General features: G+C 34.8%; 3 protein-coding genes across 6 annotated transcripts; 1 reads left to right on the forward strand and 2 right to left on the reverse strand.

Moving 5' to 3' along the window:
- Positions 1-1,631: 1,631 nt before the first annotated feature.
- LOC116135839 (copper transporter 6-like) lies at positions 1,632-2,381 on the forward strand. The gene has a single exon (XM_031421552.1). It carries the CDS (start codon positions 1,858-1,860, stop codon positions 2,311-2,313), a length of 456 nt encoding a protein of 151 aa, XP_031277412.1. The 5' UTR covers positions 1,632-1,857; the 3' UTR covers positions 2,314-2,381.
- A 210-nt stretch (positions 2,382-2,591) lies between these two features.
- Positions 2,592-8,618, reverse strand: LOC116135810 (peptidyl-prolyl cis-trans isomerase PASTICCINO1-like). The gene is made up of 16 exons (XM_031421527.1): positions 8,484-8,618; positions 7,942-7,974; positions 7,619-7,677; positions 7,439-7,523; positions 7,064-7,222; positions 6,286-6,343; positions 5,753-5,901; positions 5,473-5,570; positions 5,270-5,339; positions 4,546-4,605; positions 4,225-4,281; positions 3,712-3,780; positions 3,472-3,549; positions 3,110-3,211; positions 2,960-3,031; positions 2,592-2,864 (listed from the first exon to the last, which is right to left on the reverse strand). The coding sequence occupies exons 1-16, from the start codon at positions 8,616-8,618 to the stop codon at positions 2,592-2,594; spliced, it is 1,557 nt and encodes a 518-aa protein (XP_031277387.1).
- Positions 8,619-8,917: 299 nt separating this feature from the next.
- LOC116135788 (peptidyl-prolyl cis-trans isomerase PASTICCINO1-like) lies at positions 8,918-16,409 on the reverse strand. Of its 4 annotated transcripts, none has more exons than XM_031421507.1 (21): positions 16,264-16,409; positions 15,932-16,085; positions 15,771-15,852; positions 15,453-15,522; positions 15,123-15,220; positions 14,690-14,812; positions 14,379-14,411; positions 14,056-14,114; positions 13,876-13,960; positions 13,501-13,659; positions 12,723-12,780; positions 12,193-12,341; positions 11,913-12,010; positions 11,710-11,779; positions 10,986-11,045; positions 10,665-10,721; positions 10,152-10,220; positions 9,912-9,989; positions 9,550-9,651; positions 9,400-9,471; positions 9,032-9,304 (listed from the first exon to the last, which is right to left on the reverse strand). In XM_031421507.1, the coding sequence occupies exons 2-21, from the start codon at positions 15,997-15,999 to the stop codon at positions 9,032-9,034; spliced, it is 1,863 nt and encodes a 620-aa protein (XP_031277367.1). In that variant the 5' UTR covers positions 16,000-16,085; positions 16,264-16,409. The 4 variants fall into 4 exon arrangements, with proteins under 4 accessions (XP_031277366.1, XP_031277367.1, XP_031277364.1 ...); XM_031421504.1 differs by having other exon boundaries at positions 15,771-15,855; XM_031421505.1 differs by lacking the exon at positions 16,264-16,409 and adding an exon at positions 16,224-16,250 and having other exon boundaries at positions 15,771-15,855.
- Positions 16,410-18,034: the final 1,625 nt, after the last annotated feature.

Genomic DNA, 18,034 nt, shown 5'->3' on the forward strand with positions numbered 1-18,034 from the left:
TTACTATTTGTTAAATTATATCATACTCATAATCAATTAATATTATTTAATTATGTAATGTTATATTACTTATGATCATACTATAATAGTATAATGTAATGTTATAATGATTAAATAATTATACTATAAATCTATAATTTAATTATAATTAATTAAATTTCAAATCATTTAATTAATATACTAATGTTTATAATAGAATGTTTATTGATTAAGTATTATATATATAATAAGGTTGTTATAATTAATTAAATTTTTAATCGTTTAATAAGTAATGTAATAAATGTAAATTAGTAAATTACTAATGTTTATATGTATTTATAATTCATACTAATTATGTAATTATGTAACATTTAACTATGTAATGCTATATTAAGTAAGTGATCATATAATAGTGTAATATAATAATATATAATTTAATTGAGTAATTAATTTAACTATAATGTAATGTTTAATTATGTTTATAATAATGTTTAAAGGTAATGTTATAATTAATTAAATTTCTTATCATTCAATTAAGTATTGTGCTAATATTTATGTCACATAGTAATTACTAATGTTTAAAACATAATATCATACTCATAATCAATTAAGTATTATTTTTATTATGTTGTTATAATTAATTAATATCATACTATAATGTAGGTTTAGTGAATTAACTATTAAATAATCATACTATATTTTTAATGTAATATTATAATTAATTAAATGATTTTTAATCATTTAATTAAGTTTGTACTAATGTTATAATAAGTCAATTAATTAAGTAGTAATCAATTAATGTAATGCTATAATTAATTATACTATAAATCAATTAAGTAATGTTATAATTATAATTAATTAAGTAATCATTTAACTATAATGTAATGTTTATTGATTAAGTATGATATTTAACTAGTAATTAAATTTATTAATGTTTATCAATTTATCTATATAATTATATTACTAATTTATTATAGATTACTTAGACCTTGATAATTGAAGTAAATAACTAAATTATTATTACTCAATCAAATATACTATTTTATTCAAATAATTCTTTTAATAACATTAAAAATGTAAAACACTTTTAATTGGTCTAATTCCATTATTCACTTAATTGATCAAAACTTATATTAATATATTATAATATATAAAGCTTCTATATGGTGTAATTTATATGTAATAAGTATAATTGTATTCGTATATTTATTTAATTAAGTTATTCTAAAAATTTAATTTTTTCTATTTTAATTTTTTTTTATTGTAAAATAATAGAAACTCCCCCATTATTTACATTTCACAATATTTCATTATAGTCCAGGTTCCAAAATAGGTTCTAAACAGTTCCAAAAACAGGTTCCAAATAGGTTCCAACAGGTTCCAAACAGGTTCCAAACAGGTTCCAAACAGTTTCCAAAACAGGTTCCAAACAGGGTACCCCCTACAGGTTCCAAGGTACCCTTTTTACAGTTCCGGTTCCGGTTCCGGTTCCTTCGGGGGTAAGAACCCGACCGGAACCGCACAGTAGCGGTTCCAAAAAATTGGAACCGAACCTACCCGCACAGTGCAGGTTCTGGGTAGGTCCGTTCCGGTTCCGGTTCTACCCTCGGTTCCGGTTCTACCCGCTACCCGTGCTCACCCCCTAGACAAAGTGTTACCCTGGAATAAAAATTGAAGAATCAAAAGTTTTGATTTTCAAACGATCTTGTGATTCACACTCATCGTCATTGTCACCTCCAAGTTTTGTCCTTACCACCTAACTCCTGCTATTCTCCTTTAAATAAATCCGATACGCCCAAGATTAAACACAACCCAGTACACATCTCGACTTACTGTCCCAATTCTCTCTCTTTAGTCTTATAGAAACGGGATAGTAGCATGAATATGCCTCCAGGATCAATGTCAGGGTCAGATGGAGATGGTAGCATGAACTCAACGTCATCAATGGACATGACGATGCAAATGAACTTCTACTGGGGCAAAGACGTGGTCGTTTTATTCTCAGGATGGCCTGGAAACAATCTTGGTATGTACATATTAGCTCTATGCGTTGTTTTCATTTTGGGTTTTGGTGTGGAGGTGTTGTCAGTCTCTCCTATACTTAAAGGAGGAGAGAAGCCGATGACTAGCTTGTTTTTACAAGCTAGTGTTTATGCCATTCGAACGGGTTTGGCTTACTTGGTCATGCTCTCGGTCATGTCCTACAATCTTGGCGTGTTCATTGTTGCTGTTGCCGGTCACACCGCTGGGTTCTTACTGGTCAAGGCTCGAGCTCATGCTGCAGCTAACCGAGCGGTTCCCATGTCATCTACACCCAACAATTCTAAAGTTTAATTTTACAATTTGACATCAGCAACTTATGATCTTTTGTATTTCTTTTTACTTTTACAAATATATTCCGGCTTCCGCAGTATTTTCCTTGAACCTCTTTATAGCAAAAGAATTATCGTTAGTATTTTTTTTTTTTTTCCTTGATTCCTTGGTAACATATCAACATGTTTAACAGTTATTCTTTGCCGAATCTCCATATAATGGGGCTAAAAATATCTAAAACTCGGACCGTAGAAACTTAGATGTTCATCAGGCATCAACCTCATATCTAGTATTTCATTTCACAATATGGTACATCGTTGAAGTCCAAGAGCCGAAAATAGTCTTCCACTGGTTGGCCAGAATCGGTAGAACCCACCCATTCGAGGTGCTTCAGCAGCAGGTTCAGGAAATTCCCGTGTCTCGTCTCCATCCGAATCCTCCTTACTGACATCTTTCTCGTTTTCTCCAGCAGCTTCATCTTCATCGTCATTCTCAGTTCCAGCATCGGCAATTTCCCCTGGGTTCTTGTCAAACAGTCCTTTAAATTGTTTCTTAGCCTTGCTCTCGAGTTCCTGCTTATGAAATGGTTGACATACAGAATGGTATAAAAAATGGATTCTCCCCATGCCTAGCTGAAAAACAAAAAACTTGTAGTAGTCTGACACACCTGCATTGTCTTCTTTAGTTTTGAAAGAGCTGCAGTCGCATCCGGTTCAGATGACTTGTCAACTTTCATCATCTAACAGCAATCAGTAAGAATTTTAGAATCAGATGTTGGAAATCAAGTGCTCGAAAAGCATAAGACCATAAGCATTACCATTTCAAAATCACTCCTAGCTTCCTCAAAATCTCCAACAGCCATGTAGGCCATTCCACGGCGATATAGAGCCTTCACATGAGCAGGGTTCGCATCTAAAACCTGCAATAATTCCAGCAGGAGTACACACTAAGATCCAAATGAAAGCCTCACATAGTGAGACCAATAACTCACACCATTACACAAGTTTACAGATATATATATATAGTGTTTGGAAGAGAAAGCTTTCTATGCATAAGACCTGATTAGCTGCAATTAATCTCAGTCAATTTCAAAATGAAACTTATGGATATAATTACTGCTATATTGGGATTGAGGTGGGAGGAAAGAAGAGTGAAACAACTTGAAAGTCCAAAACACACCTTATTGCATGCCTCGATGGACTTTCTGCATTCTCCCATTTTAAGGAAGCACGCAGCTACATTCAGGTGTAATAAATTCTTCATACATCCAAAACGGGACAGAAATCAATTCAGATTCGAAAAAATAAAATCATAAGAGTTTAGACAGATAAACTGAGTATTCACTCTATAACCAAGATAAAAAGAAAATGTAGATCAGGTTGTGTCAGTCACCGCAGAAGAAAAACAAAAAGAACTTACTCTTGTGTTTACAAACACCTTCCCTTCCTCATCGTCTTGTGGATTAACATGATTAAACTCCCGAAGCACCTGTGTAGCAGTCACCAGATGGTAATTGGGTGAAAACTTAAAAGGCACAAGACATGCATTTCCCTTATATTAGAACAAAAATTATATTTTACCGATTCCGCTGACATATAGTAAAGAATCATAAGGGAAGCTAATTCACAAATTATATTTTACTAGAAAACATAGACTATTATACATCACACAAGCCAAATAACCAATACACTTCTAGTAGAATAATGCCAGCCAATTGAATAATGGGATTGCTGGCTTAACAAAAACAACTGAAACTAAAATGTGATAATGGCTTTCTACCACGAGCAGTCAATGGCTTCAACCAATCGAATTTGTTGAGATGACTGCAACTGCAAACTCATTTAATGATGTGGGCCAAAACTTTGGGCAAAGCAGTCAATGCTCAACAAACCACACAAAACAATAAGGTGCAAATACGAATAAGTAAATTACCTTCTCATACTTTGCCTTTGCAAGTTCAAACTTCCCTTCCTTAAAGAGCCTGTTACCCTGAAGATAAAAGGATAATATTAAGGTTTCTAGTTCACATTATAAAAATTCAAGTGCCCCCATGCCTTGGCATGTATAACTGAATCCTATCGATGCAAAATAAAGACAAATGAACGAATTTACATTGTGGAAAATCTTTGCCATAGTCAGAACTGACATATACACACACATTATATTTCAAGCAAGAATAGAACATTGTAAAACATCAAATAGTTTCTAGGAGGCTAAATAAGCAGAACAGTAAATGATTGTACAATGCATTACCGAGACTCTAATCTTCTCTGCTTCATCCATTATATTCTCAAAGGTCAAACCAGTCCAGTCCTGACATCAGTAAATAAACCACATCAAAACATGGTTTAGTTCAACAAAATCAACACTAGCAGAACCCCTGAATAAATTTAAAAGCAGGGAAATCTTACAATTGAAATGATGACCAGTAGAGATAAAAAATCAATCAAAGTCAGAATGTAAACATCTAATGCTTTACCAACAAAGTAAATGAGCATCCTCTAAGTCATCATAGTTCAATCAAGGCAATACTCAGAATTTTTGCAGTCATTCTTATACTAACCTGCCCGCAAAACAATTGACACAAAAACAATTTTCAACACATCTTTATCATCTAAATAGGAATTGCCACTCACAAAACTAATATAATGCCAAAAAAAGTGGTTTCACCATCTATATAAATTAAACATATAAAACCATGCTCAAGACTTAGTGCATAAAAACATATTTAGATTAGGTTTAATTCACCAGCCATAGGCCCATAGCCCTTGCAATCCTAAACTTGCAGAAGAAATCTACCAGACCATCAGCTCCCATCCACCCAAGTTATTTACAAATTAAATTTGATTCACAGACTAAAAATTCATTACAGACACATCTATCATTGATATCCCACAACCATAATAAGGCCCATCAATAGGAGCCTCTAAAACCAGAACATTGCTGAAAATTTTCTGAAAAGATAGCAGTTTATTACCTTTGGCATCTCAAATCCAAGAAGTTCAATCTCCCACTGAATATGAGCACCTACAGGAACATTCTCTGGCCTAATCAAATGGGCAGAAACAAAAAACAAGAAGAAGCTTTGAGGAACGAGAACAAAGGGGAAGTAGTAATCATTAAAATCTAGCAATTACTAGTACCAATAGATAAAGGCAAAACTATATTTCAAATTATAACCTCGGAAATTTGTCATAAGCATAATCAGGAGGGCATGTGACCAGAGCTAACTCTCCAGGCAGCATCAAGCGAACACACATTTCAAATCCCTCAGGCACCTATGACACAAAACAGCATTATGATAAATTAGTAAATAAAATCACTACCACTAACAAACTTCTCTGCATGGTGCAGTAAAATTAGTACTGACACATACACTTAATCACTGTCCCTAAAAAATATCACAAAGTTCCAAAAAATAAGATCATTGTAGACTTCCCCTTTAAGAAGGTCAACTTACACGCCCCTCCCCAGAACTGAACTCCAAAGGCTGACCATCATTATCAACTCGGGTGTCATAGAAGACCCTCTTTTCTTCATTAAGAAGCATGCCCTTGTAATGGACGCGAAGTAGACTGTCATGAAGTGGGCAATCCATTGGAAATTCACCTAATATTTAAAGAAATTTTAAGAAAATCATGATGCGTTGAGGTAGCAATAAAGAAATACATATATTAGATTATCATACCCAATGTATATGAATGCATAATAGTCATTGAAAAAAAGAACATCATCACAATAGCATACTCATACAACAGTACAGAGCACAGATATAGCAAGAAAAAAGAATAAATAAACTGTATGACTTGCTCTACACTAAAAACTTAAAACATCACAGAATTCAAGCATTAAAATGATTATGAGCAAAGAGTAAGTCACCTAGACATACAACCTAATTGCATACATCCAAAGCATCAAAAAGTTAAAACTGGGCAGGTAAGTAGAACATATCCACTTTCTCCACTGAAAAGTAGAAAAAATAATGGAACACACCTTTTCCATCACGAAGTCGGCGTTTTATTAGACGGCCATCCCCAAGCATGTCTCGTACCTACCAATTCAAAACTTGAGAGTTACATCACAGTCTCACGAATATGGCAATTAAAACAATACACAGTTATGAAAAAGTGCGAGTAATTTGCTGACAAATGCATAGTGTGAATAAACTGATATTAGTCTTGAGTACTCATGGAACATAAAACTTTCTTGATTTTCGGTTCTCTCTTTCACAAAGGTGCGAGAGCTGCTGGTATTGTGGACAATTTACCTATTTCTCCAACAAATATAGCAAAAGTGTAGTTTGTGTTCATTCAGCATCACAATCACCTAATTAAATTGTATGAATCTTTAAATCTATTAAGGTTGGTTTGGGAGCTTGGCCATATAAGCCATAACAACAAGCACCTAGTCTACAACCATCAACCATACCAACCAGCTTTACAAAATAGTGCAACAATAATGTCTAGCGGTGAACTTAACAATACTGGATTAGAGTTAACAATATTTGATGAATAGGATGGAGAATTAAACAAGGAAAAACAGAAAAGGGAAAGACAGTTGAAAAAATGCATTATGACTTTAACCAGACAGGTAAGCATAATATATGGCATATAAATTAGGATTTTCCAATTCCAAGTAAATTTAAAGTCCACTCTTAAAAAGGTCATGATTTAAATCGACACAGTTACGCAAGTATTATAATTTGTACCAGTATAGAAGTTGGCAGAGAAATAGAAATTAGAAAACCATTACTTTGGACACGTCCGCATACCTGAATGAAATGGACAAGCTCCACTTCAAAATGAATTTCCTCATAACCATCTACCACAGGCAGGAGGGGAGATTGAGTTAAGTACTGACTTGTAACATATATTACTGCCTTCTCTTCACGCGTCATTGTTCCTATTCCCATCTCAAGACCTTTAGGTACCTAAATTCATATAACTCACCATATTAAGCAGCAATGTGTCATGCTTACATTAAACCCAGCTGAAAATATATTTCCATCAGTTGAGAATTTTAACACTAAATAGGCTTTCAAGCTCAACAGTATGATAGGAAAAAAAAATGGGTTCCAAAAGTTATTTACTTAAAATGGTAACTTGCAGTGAAGAAACATAATTATAGATGAGAAATGCTAACCAACCTCTGATCTTCCAAAAGTAAAGAAATATGGTTCTCCTTCTGTGTGAGAGAAAATCAATTTCCCATCGCCTGTCTTTGCAGAAATCCTGAAAAGGAAATAGTACTTATCTTAAGGAAACTTCACACACTCAACATACAAATTCAAAAGAAGAGGTACAGAGGATCAAGAATAAGTTTCTACCAAGCTTTTACTTCATAAGGTTGCCTTGGTGACTCCCATCCCTGCCCTTCATTTATCACCTATACAAATAAATTAAATTAATTGTGAACTGCTTTTAAATCTAAAACAGACAGAAAATTGCTGCACAATTCTGTGAGGCAGCTGCCGTTATCCAGAATAGCAGAATTATAACTATGTGAGATCCTTTCTGATGAACTAATCAGAAATTTTATCATTTCAAAGCACTTAAAACTCCATGAATTGTACTCAAAATGTAATCTATTACACCAGCTACTCACATATTGCCCTCTACATTAATAAATTATGCAACTTAAATATTGTACCTTCTTTAAGACTCCCAAATCATCAGCAACGACCTGAAATCAGTACAAGCAATATTCAGCATTAGAAGAAAAGAGAAGTGAAAAGTGAAAGTCATCATAGTTCAATCAAGGCAATACTCAGAATTTTTGCAGTCATTCTTATACTAACCTGCCCGCAAAACACTGACACAAAAAAACTTTCAACACATTTTTATCATCTAAATAGGAATTGCCACTCACAAAACTATATATGCCAAAAAAGTGGTTTCACCATCTATATAAATTAAACATATAAAACCATGCTCAAGACTTAGTGCATAAAAACTATTAGATTAGGTTTATACACCAGCCATAGGCCCATAGCCCTTGCAATCCTAAACTTGCAGAAGAAATCTACCAGACCATCCTCCCATCCACGCAAGTATTTACAAATTAAATTGATTCACAGATTAAAAATATTACAGACACATCTATCATTGATATCACAACCCTAATAAGGCCATCAATAGGAGCCTCTAAAACCAGAACATGCTGAAAATTTCTGAAAAGATAGCAGTTATTACCTTTGGCATCTCAAATCCAAGAAGTCTCATCCCACTGAATATGAGCACCTCAGGAACATTCTCTGGCCTAATCAATGGGCAGAAACAAAAACAAGAAGAAGCTTTGGGAACGAGAACAAAGGGGAAGTAGTACATTAAATATAGCAATATATAGTACCAATAGATAAAGGCAAAACTATATTTCAAATTATAACCTCGGAAATTTGTCATAAGCATAATCAGGAGGGCATGTGACCAGAGCTAATCTCCCAGGCAGCAAAGTTTAATTTTACAATTTGACATCAGCAACTTATGATCTTTTGTATTTCTTTTTACTTTCACAAATATATTCCGGCTTCCGCAGTATTTTCCTTGAACCTCTTTATAGCAAAAGAATTATCGTTAGTATTTTTTTTTTTTTTTTTTCCTTGATTCCTTGGTAACATATCAACATGTTTAACAGTTATTCTTTGCCGAATCCCCATATAATGGGGCTAAAAATATCTAAAACTCGGACCGTAGAAACTTAGATGTTCATCAGTCATCAACCTCATATCTAGTATTTCATTTCACAATATGGTACATCGTTGAAGTCCAAGAGCCGAAAATAGTCTCCCACTGGTTGGCCAGAATCGGTAGAACCCACCCATTCGAGGTGCTTCAGCAGCAGGTTCAGGAAATTCCCGTGTCTCGTCTCCATCCGAATCCTCCTTACTGACATCTTTCTCGTTTTCTCCAGCAGCTTCATCTTCATCGTCATTCTCAGTTCCAGCATCGGCAATTTCCCCTGGGTTCTTGTCAAACAGTCCTTTAAATTGTTTCTTAGCCTTGCTCTCGAGTTCCTGCTTATGAAATGGTTGACATACAGAATGGTATAAAAAATGGATTCTCCCCATGCCTAGCTGAAAAACAAAAAACTTGTAGTAGTCTGACACACCTGCATTGTCTTCTTTAGTTTTGAAAGAGCTGCAGTCGCATCCGGTTCAGATGACTTGTCAACTTTCATCATCTAACAGCAATCAGTAAGAATTTTAGAATCAGATGTTGGAAATCAAGTGCTCGAAAAGCATAAGACCATAAGCATTACCATTTCAAAATCACTCCTAGCTTCCTCAAAATCTCCAACAGCCATGTAGGCCATTCCACGGCGATATAGAGCCTTCACATGAGCAGGGTTCGCATCTAAAACCTGCAATAATTCCAGCAGGAGTACACACTAAGATCCAAATGAAAGCCTCACATAGTGAGACCAATAACTCACACCATTACACAAGTTTACAGATATATATATATAGTGTTTGGAAGAGAAAGCTTTCTATGCATAAGACCTGATTAGCTGCAATTAATCTCAGTCAATTTCAAAATGAAACTTATGGATATAATTACTGCTATATTGGGATTGAGGTGGGAGGAAAGAAGAGTGAAACAACTTGAAAGTCCAAAACACACCTTATTGCATGCCTCGATGGACTTTCTGCATTCTCCCATTTTAAGGAAGCACGCAGCTACATTCAGGTGTAATAAATTCTTCATACATCCAAAACGGGACAGAAATCAATTCAGATTCGAAAAAATAAAATCATAAGAGTTTAGACAGATCGACTGAGTATTCACTCTATAACCAAGATAAAAAGAAAATGTAGATCAGGTTGTGTCAGTCACCGCAGAAGAAAAACAAAAAGAACTTACTCTTGTGTTTACAAACACCTTCCCTTCCTCATCGTCTTGTGGATTAACATGATTAAACTCCCGAAGCACCTGTGTAGCAGTCACCAGATGGTAATTGGGTGAAAACTTAAAAGGCACAAGACATGCATTTCCCTTATATTAGAACAGAAATTATATTTTACCGATTCCGCTGACATATAGTAAGAAATCATAAGGGAAGCTAATTCACAAATTATATTTTACTAGAAAACATAGACTATTATACATCACACAAGCCAAATAGCCGATACACTTCTAGTAGAATAATGCCAGCCAATTGAATAATGGGATTGCTAGCTTAACAAAAACAACTGAAACTAAAATGTGATAATGACTTTCTACCACGAGCAGTCAATGGCTTCAACCAATCGAATTTGTTGAGATGACTGCAACTGCAAACTCATTTAATGATGTGGGCCAAAACTTTGGGCAAAGCAGTCAATGCTCAACAAACCACACAAAACAATAAGGTGCAAATACGAATAAGTAAATTACCTTCTCATACTTTGCCTTTGCAAGTTCAAACTTTCCTTCCTTAAAGAGCCTGTTACCCTGAAGATAAAAGGATAACATTAAGGTTTCTAGTTCACATTATAAAAATTCAAGTGCCCCCATGCCTCGGCATATATAACTGAATCCTATCTACGCAAATTAAAGACAAATGAACCAATTTACATCGTGGAAAGTCTTTGCCATAGTCAGAACTGACATATACACACACATTATATTTCAAGCAAGAATAGAACATTGTAAAACATCAAATAGTTGCTAGGAGGCTAAATAAGCAGAACAGTAAATGATTGTACAATGCATTACCGTGACTCTAATCTTCTCTGCTTCATCCATTATATTCTCAAAGGTCAAACCAGTCCAGTCCTGACATCAGTAAATAAACCACATCAAAACATGGTTTAGTTCAATAAAATCAACACTAGCAGAACCCCTGAATAAATTTAAAAGCAGGGAAATCTTACAATTGAAATGATGGCCAGCAGAGATAAAAAATCAATCAAAGTCAGAATGTAAACATCTAATGCTTTACCAACAAAGTAAATGAGCATCCTCTAAGTCATCATAGTTCAATCAAGGCAATACTCAGAATTTTTGCAGTCATTCTTATACTAACCTGCCCGCAAAACAATTGACACAAAAACAATTTTCAACACATCTTTATCATCTAAATAGGAATTGCCACTCACAAAACTAATATAATGCCAAAAAAAGTGGTTTCACCATCTATATAAATTAAACATATAAAACCATGCTCAAGACTTAGTGCATAAAAACATATTTAGATTAGGTTTAATTCACCAGCCATAGGCCCATAGCCCTTGCAATCCTAAACTTGCAGAAGAAATCTACCAGACCATCAGCTCCCATCCACCCAAGTTATTTACAAATTAAATTTGATTCACAGACTAAAAATTCATTACAGACACATCTATCATTGATATCCCACAACCATAATAAGGCCCATCAATAGGAGCCTCTAAAACCAGAACATTGCTGAAAATTTTCTGAAAAGATAGCAGTTTATTACCTTTGGCATCTCAAATCCAAGAAGTTCAATCTCCCACTGAATATGAGCACCTACAGGAACATTCTCTGGCCTAATCAAATGGGCAGAAACAAAAAACAAGAAGAAGCTTTGAGGAACGAGAACAAAGGGGAAGTAGTAATCATTAAAATCTAGCAATTACTAGTACCAATAGATAAAGGCAAAACTATATTTCAAATTATAACCTCGGAAATTTGTCATAAGCATAATCAGGAGGGCATGTGACCAGAGCTAACTCTCCAGGCAGCATCAAGCGAACACACATTTCAAATCCCTCAGGCACCTATGACACAAAACAGCATTATGATAAATTAGTAAATAAAATCACTACCACTAACAAACTTCTCTGCATGGTGCAGTAAAATTAGTACTGACACATACACTTAATCACTGTCCCTAAAAAATATCACAAAGTTCCAAAAAATAAGATCATTGTAGACTTCCCCTTTAAGAAGGTCAACTTACACGCCCCTCCCCAGAACTGAACTCCAAAGGCTGACCATCATTATCAACTCGGGTGTCATAGAAGACCCTCTTTTCTTCATTAAGAAGCATGCCCTTGTAATGGACGCGAAGTAGACTGTCATGAAGTGGGCAATCCATTGGAAATTCACCTAATATTTAAAGAAATTTTAAGAAAATCATGATGCGTTGAGGTAGCAATAAAGAAATACATATATTAGATTATCATACCCAATGTATATGAATGCATAATAGTCATTGAAAAAAAGAACATCATCACAATAGCATACTCATACAACGGTACAGAGCACAGATATAGCAAGAAAAAAGAATAAATAAACTGTATGACTTGCTCTACACTAAAAACTTCCATCACAGAATTCAAGCATTAAAATGATTATGAGCAAAAAGTAAGTCACCTAGACATACAACCTAATTGCATACATCCAAAGCATCACAAAGTTAAAACTGGGCAGGTAAGTTGAACATTTCCACTTTCTCCACTGAAAAGTAGAAAAAATAATGGAACACACCTTTTCCATCACGAAGTCGGCGTTTTATTAGACGTCCATCCCCAAGCATGTCTCGTACCTACCAATTCAAAACTTGAGAGTTACATCACAGTCTCATGAATATGGCAATTAAAACAATACACAGTTATGAAAAAGTGCGAGTAATTTGCTGACAAATGCATAGTGTGAATAAACTGATATTAGTCTTGAGTACTCATGGAACATAAAACTTTCTTGATTTTCAGTTCTCTCTTTCACAAAGGTGCGAGAGCTGCTGGTATTGTGGACAATTTACCTATTTCTCCAGCAAATATAGCAAAAGTGTAGTTTGTGTTCATTCAGCATCACAATCACCTAATTAAATTGTATGAATCTTTAAATCTATTAAGGTTGGTTTGGGAGCTTGGCCATATAAGCCATAACAACAAGCACCTAGTCTACAACCATCAACCATACCAACCAGCTTTACAAAATAGTGCAACAATAATGTCTAGCGGTGAACTTAACAATACTGGATTAGAGTTAACAATATTTGATGAATAGGATGGAGAATTAAACAAGGAAAAACAGAAAAGGGAAAGACAGTTGAAAAAATGCATTATGACTTTAACCAGACAGGTAAGCATAATATATGGCATATAAATTAGGATTTTCCAATTCCAAGTAAATTTAAAGTCCACTCTTAAAAAGGTCATGATTTAAATCGACACAGTTACGCAAGTATTATAATTTGTACCAGTATAGAAGTTGGCAGAGAAATAGAAATTAGAAAACCATTACTTTGGACACGTCCGCATACCTGAATGAAATGGACAAGCTCCACTTCAAAATGAATTTCCTCATAACCATCTACCACAGGCAGGAGGGGAGATTGAGTTAAGTACTGACTTGTAACATATATTACTGCCTTCTCTTCACGCGTCATTGTTCCTATTCCCATCTCAAGACCTTTAGGTACCTAAATTCATATAACTCACCATATTAAGCAGCAATGTGTCATGCTTACATTAAACCCAGCTGAAAATATATTTCCATCAGTTGAGAATTTTAACACTAAATAGGCTTTCAAGCTCAACAGTATGATAGGAAAAAAAAATGGGTTCCAAAAGTTATTTACTTAAAATGGTAACTTGCAGTGAAGAAACATAATTATAGATGAGAAATGCTAACCAACCTCTGATCTTCCAAAAGTAAAGAAATATGGTTCTCCTTCTGTGTGAGAGAAAATCAATTTCCCATCGCCTGTCTTTGCAGAAATCCTGAAAAGGAAATAGTACTTATCTTAAGGAAACTTCACACACTCAACATACAAATGCAAAAGAAGAGGTACAGAGGATCAAGAATAAGTTTCTACCAAGCTTTTACTTCATAAGGTTGCCTCGGTGACTCCCATCCCTGCCCTTCATTTATCACCTATACAAAGAAATTAAATTAATTGTGAACTGCTTTTAAATCTAAAACAGACAGAAAATTGCTGCACAATTCTGTGAGGCAGCTGCCTTTATCCAGAATAGCAGAATTATAACTATGTGAGATCCTTTCTGATGAACTAATCAGAAATTTTATCATTTCAAAGCACTTAAAACTCCATGAATTGTACTCAAAATGTAATCTATTACACCAGCTACTCACATATTGCCCTCTACATTAATAAATTATGCAACTTAAATATTGTACCTTCTTTAAGACTCCCAAATCATCAGCAACGACCTGAAATCAGTACAAGCAATATTCAGCATTAGAAGAAAAGAGAAGTGAAAAGTGAACCTTAGCTAATGACACCTAATGCAGATCCTTTCATTTTAATCCTAAACTTTTTCAAGCAAATATCCATATAGTAATTACAGTATTCTGCATGCCAAATAAATGCCTTTTGTACACAAAGATATTCAATAAGTTCCAAGGAACAGTAACATGGAAATGACCGTATGGCTCAACTGTGTCATGCTGTTATATTGATAGAAATATCATAATTCAAACATTCTTGCCTTGGCTTTAGAAAAATCTATCATCTCAATCTCAAAATGAAGTTCTTCATCCTTTGGGAAGCTACCCGGAACTGCCATAGGGCAATCATCCTCACCATAGTGCATTTCAGATTTCATCTTAAACTGAAACAAACCAAACAAAAAGATCTTACATTTAGATAGTGCACAAACATTATTTAGCATTATTCTTCCACTATTAATAGGTTTATCCAGGAAGGTCCCTTTTTTCCTTTTTTCTCTTCTGAAATATAATTTTATAGACACAAAGTGCTTCATTAAAAAATATAGCTGACAACTAAAGATATAGCAATTAGTCATAGCAAATTTACAGTCCTGTACTTAATGTACCTCTCCTTGAATTTTTTTCTTTTCCTATTTGTCAAACAAATGCTCACAAACGCAATGCCAATTTTAGGATAGTAAAATACAATACCATTGACACTTCACCCTTCAACATTGTGGGAATTCCTTCAAGCAACCCCAGTATCATCTTGCTTTTGCCCAAAACAAGTCTTCTAGGGATACCCTTGCCTGTCATGGAAACAAATGTTTATTAAACCCAGTTACCCATATTCCAAGACGAAATGTTACATAAAAATTATCCGCTTTCTGGCCTCCTTTTCAGATTCGGCATTCCCCCTATCATCCAAATAGACCTAATATTATAGAATTTCTTCAAAAAAAAATTTAGTACACTTATAACAAGATAAAAGCAAGAACTAACTTCAGTTAAAAGCAAGAATAGGGATTTGATAGTGTTCACCTCCATTTTCCAATCTTGTCGACTCAACAATTACTCCATCTAGAGTTCGAACTGTGCAATGATATATAACCTGTAAATTATAACACATAAATAAGACTCAGTATTGAATTCTCCATGTAATTCTTATACAACAAAATCAAAGAGAGTAAACCACTATTCCAACAACAAGAATGATGACTAATTGCAATATCTCAAGGGATTCATTTCCTTGCATTCAACCAATTACGATGTCTTATGAGCAAAGAAATAAGAATGTGAACTATAATTTACCAAAAATAGAGCATTATTTAGAAGGGGGGAAAAAACAATTAAAAGGACCTGATCACCCTCAGACGGTGTTGAATCACCTCCACCAGGCCTTATCACAGCTTTCATCAAACTCCCGGGCACAATTTTCTTTCTCCTATTTATTAAGAATTACACTAATTATTAGAATACCAATAATCAACAAATATTTCATAGAATTATAAAGAAAATACCTTTTCTCATCCTCAGAAGGAGCCTTGTTCTTCTTCTGTGATACATCAGTGTCATCGTCTAATGCCATCTTCGATTATCTCAAATCGATGCACAGTTCAGAGTCAACTGAGAACTCACAGTAATAACAAGAATTTAATTCTACTGAGGCTTGAGCTGAAAAAAAACCCTAGTTAGAATTAAACATATACTGAAATGTGCCTAAGATCACTACTCATGACAATGTTATTTTAAACGTGTAAAAATCATGTTCCAAATTTTTCTAGTTAGGTTCGTTTTAGTTAGCTCAACAACCTAACAAATGAAATTCTGGCCAAGAGGACATGAGAATTACCTGAAATTCGGAGGTTGAAGACGAATCGCTACTGATTGACTCAAAGCAGTTGACTTTCTAGCTAATCAGACCGTTAATCTTTTTGAATCGTTTACGACCGTTGATGTGACCTACAACTTTATTGAGTTACTGGGTCCATCCATCGGGTTTTGGCGCCATACAATATAACAATAAGCATAGGCCGGCTGGGCCGCTGGGCTGGCAGCTTCTATTGTATTGTATCTCTGAAATTCGATTAATTCTAATTCTAATATTCAATTTCTAATTTTTTTAATATTTTTTTAAAATCATCAAGAAGTTTCTTGTGTTTTATTAAATTATTTAAAGCTCACGTATTAAAAGTTACAGAAACAATACGTTCCTGTCAATATGGTTTTGCCTAAACCATATAATAACTTGGGAAACCAAAATTCTATGTTGAAACTGTCAATCGGTGGAGTGCATATCCTCGTAACTTATTTATTAGACAAAAATGTTTCAATAAGTGAAGTTAAAAAAAGTAGAGTTCGAAATGTTCACACCACCGGTTGAGTCTCAAATTCTTGCAGCCTACTTGATGGCGGCATTAAATAAAAGCAATAATGAAGTCCTTCACCAATTATACAACAATTGCGTTAAGCATAGCCTCCAAAACGACAGGCAGTTGGGTCAGTTGGTTGAGCAACCGTTGAATTTGTAGTCCGTTTCTTGGCCATTGACATCGTGTATGCTACAGAACAAACTTGGGATAATTTACAAACACGTAATACAAAAACTCTTAAATAATGCATGTGACACCGAGCGAGGGCACTAATGAGACAAATTGATTAACGTTTGGTCCAGAAAGTATTTTGGGTACAAGCAGTCAATTGAATTTTAAAATTGTAATAGTAATTCAGCAGTGTTGGGAGAGACCCCATGTGAATGTGCGTGGATGTGTGACAAGCTACCCACTTTCGAAAGCTGGAAGTCCAATTGCCGACTCAAGACTTAAAAAAACTACCATGCTAAAAATGCTTGATACCTAACGCTCAGTGAATAATATATCCGTACAGATTTAGACGTCGGCAATCCGCAGGATTGTGCGGAAATTAGTGTGAACATTGATGAGTCAAAACTGCTCTCATGTGCATATAAAATACAAGCCATTTGTTTTGAATTACATAATCCGTACAATGGTTCAGCAGAAAATTGAGAAAGGAGTGGGCGGCACGACGTAGAGAGCAAATAGGTGGTGGGGTTTTTAAATAAGGCGAGGCGTAATGGATGCAGGAATGCAGGAGGAAGAGGTAAAAACAGCACACACAATTGACACAAACTGCGCAACATGTAACCCATATTTAATGGTTAGGATATTGAAATAAATACATTTTTTAGGTTTTTAAGATATAGCAATAAAATAAGATAGAGATATAATAGTGAAACAAAACTCCCGATATTCCCTAAGTGCAATAAAGGACCACAAACGGGAGAGTGGTGCGTACTGCATAGCGTGTGGGTTCACGGAACAAAGGCTGGTTGGGCGGGGAGTGGGGACGTGGTCAACCACCATGAACCCACGTTTGCCGGCAGCTATGTGTGGGTGGCTATGCAATGTTAGGCCACGGTGATAGCAACCGCTATTTTTATGATAAATAGACGAGGAGTTCCAAAGAATTATTGAATTGAATAAAAGATGTAAGCCCTTTAATAAAGAGATAAAGAGATATGACGACACGTGTAAAGAGCAAAGATCTTTTATATACTCAACAACAGCTCATTTAAGGGCCCTACCGGCTACCCTTGCCCTATC

Source organism: Pistacia vera, unplaced genomic scaffold, assembly GCF_008641045.1.
Source record: "Pistacia vera cultivar Batoury unplaced genomic scaffold, PisVer_v2 Contig303, whole genome shotgun sequence".
NCBI lineage: Eukaryota > Viridiplantae > Streptophyta > Magnoliopsida > Sapindales > Anacardiaceae > Pistacia > Pistacia vera.

Coding starts and splice junctions, on each gene's coding strand:
- LOC116135839 (XM_031421552.1), top strand. CDS start 1,858: ATGAATATGCCTCCAGGATCAATGTCAGGGTCAGATGGAGATGGTAGC.
- LOC116135788 (XM_031421506.1), bottom strand. CDS start 15,999: ATGGCATTAGACGATGACACTGATGTATCACAGAAGAAGAACAAGGCT. Junction 12,781..13,500: donor AGCTTGTCCATTTCATTCAG/GTATGCGGACGT, acceptor TTGAATTGGTAG/GTACGAGACATGCTTGGGGA. Junction 9,305..9,399: donor AACTAAAGAAGACAATGCAG/GTGTGTCAGACT, acceptor TTTCATAAGCAG/GAACTCGAGAGCAAGGCTAA.
- LOC116135810 (XM_031421527.1), bottom strand. CDS start 8,618: ATGTACTACTTCCCCTTTGTTCTCGTTCCCAAAGCTTCTTCTTGTTTT. Junction 5,902..6,285: donor CCGACTTCGTGATGGAAAAG/GTGTGTTCCATT, acceptor TTTAAATATTAG/GTGAATTTCCAATGGATTGC. Junction 4,606..5,269: donor TTGGATTTGAGATGCCAAAG/GTAATAAACTGC, acceptor TACTGATGTCAG/GACTGGACTGGTTTGACCTT.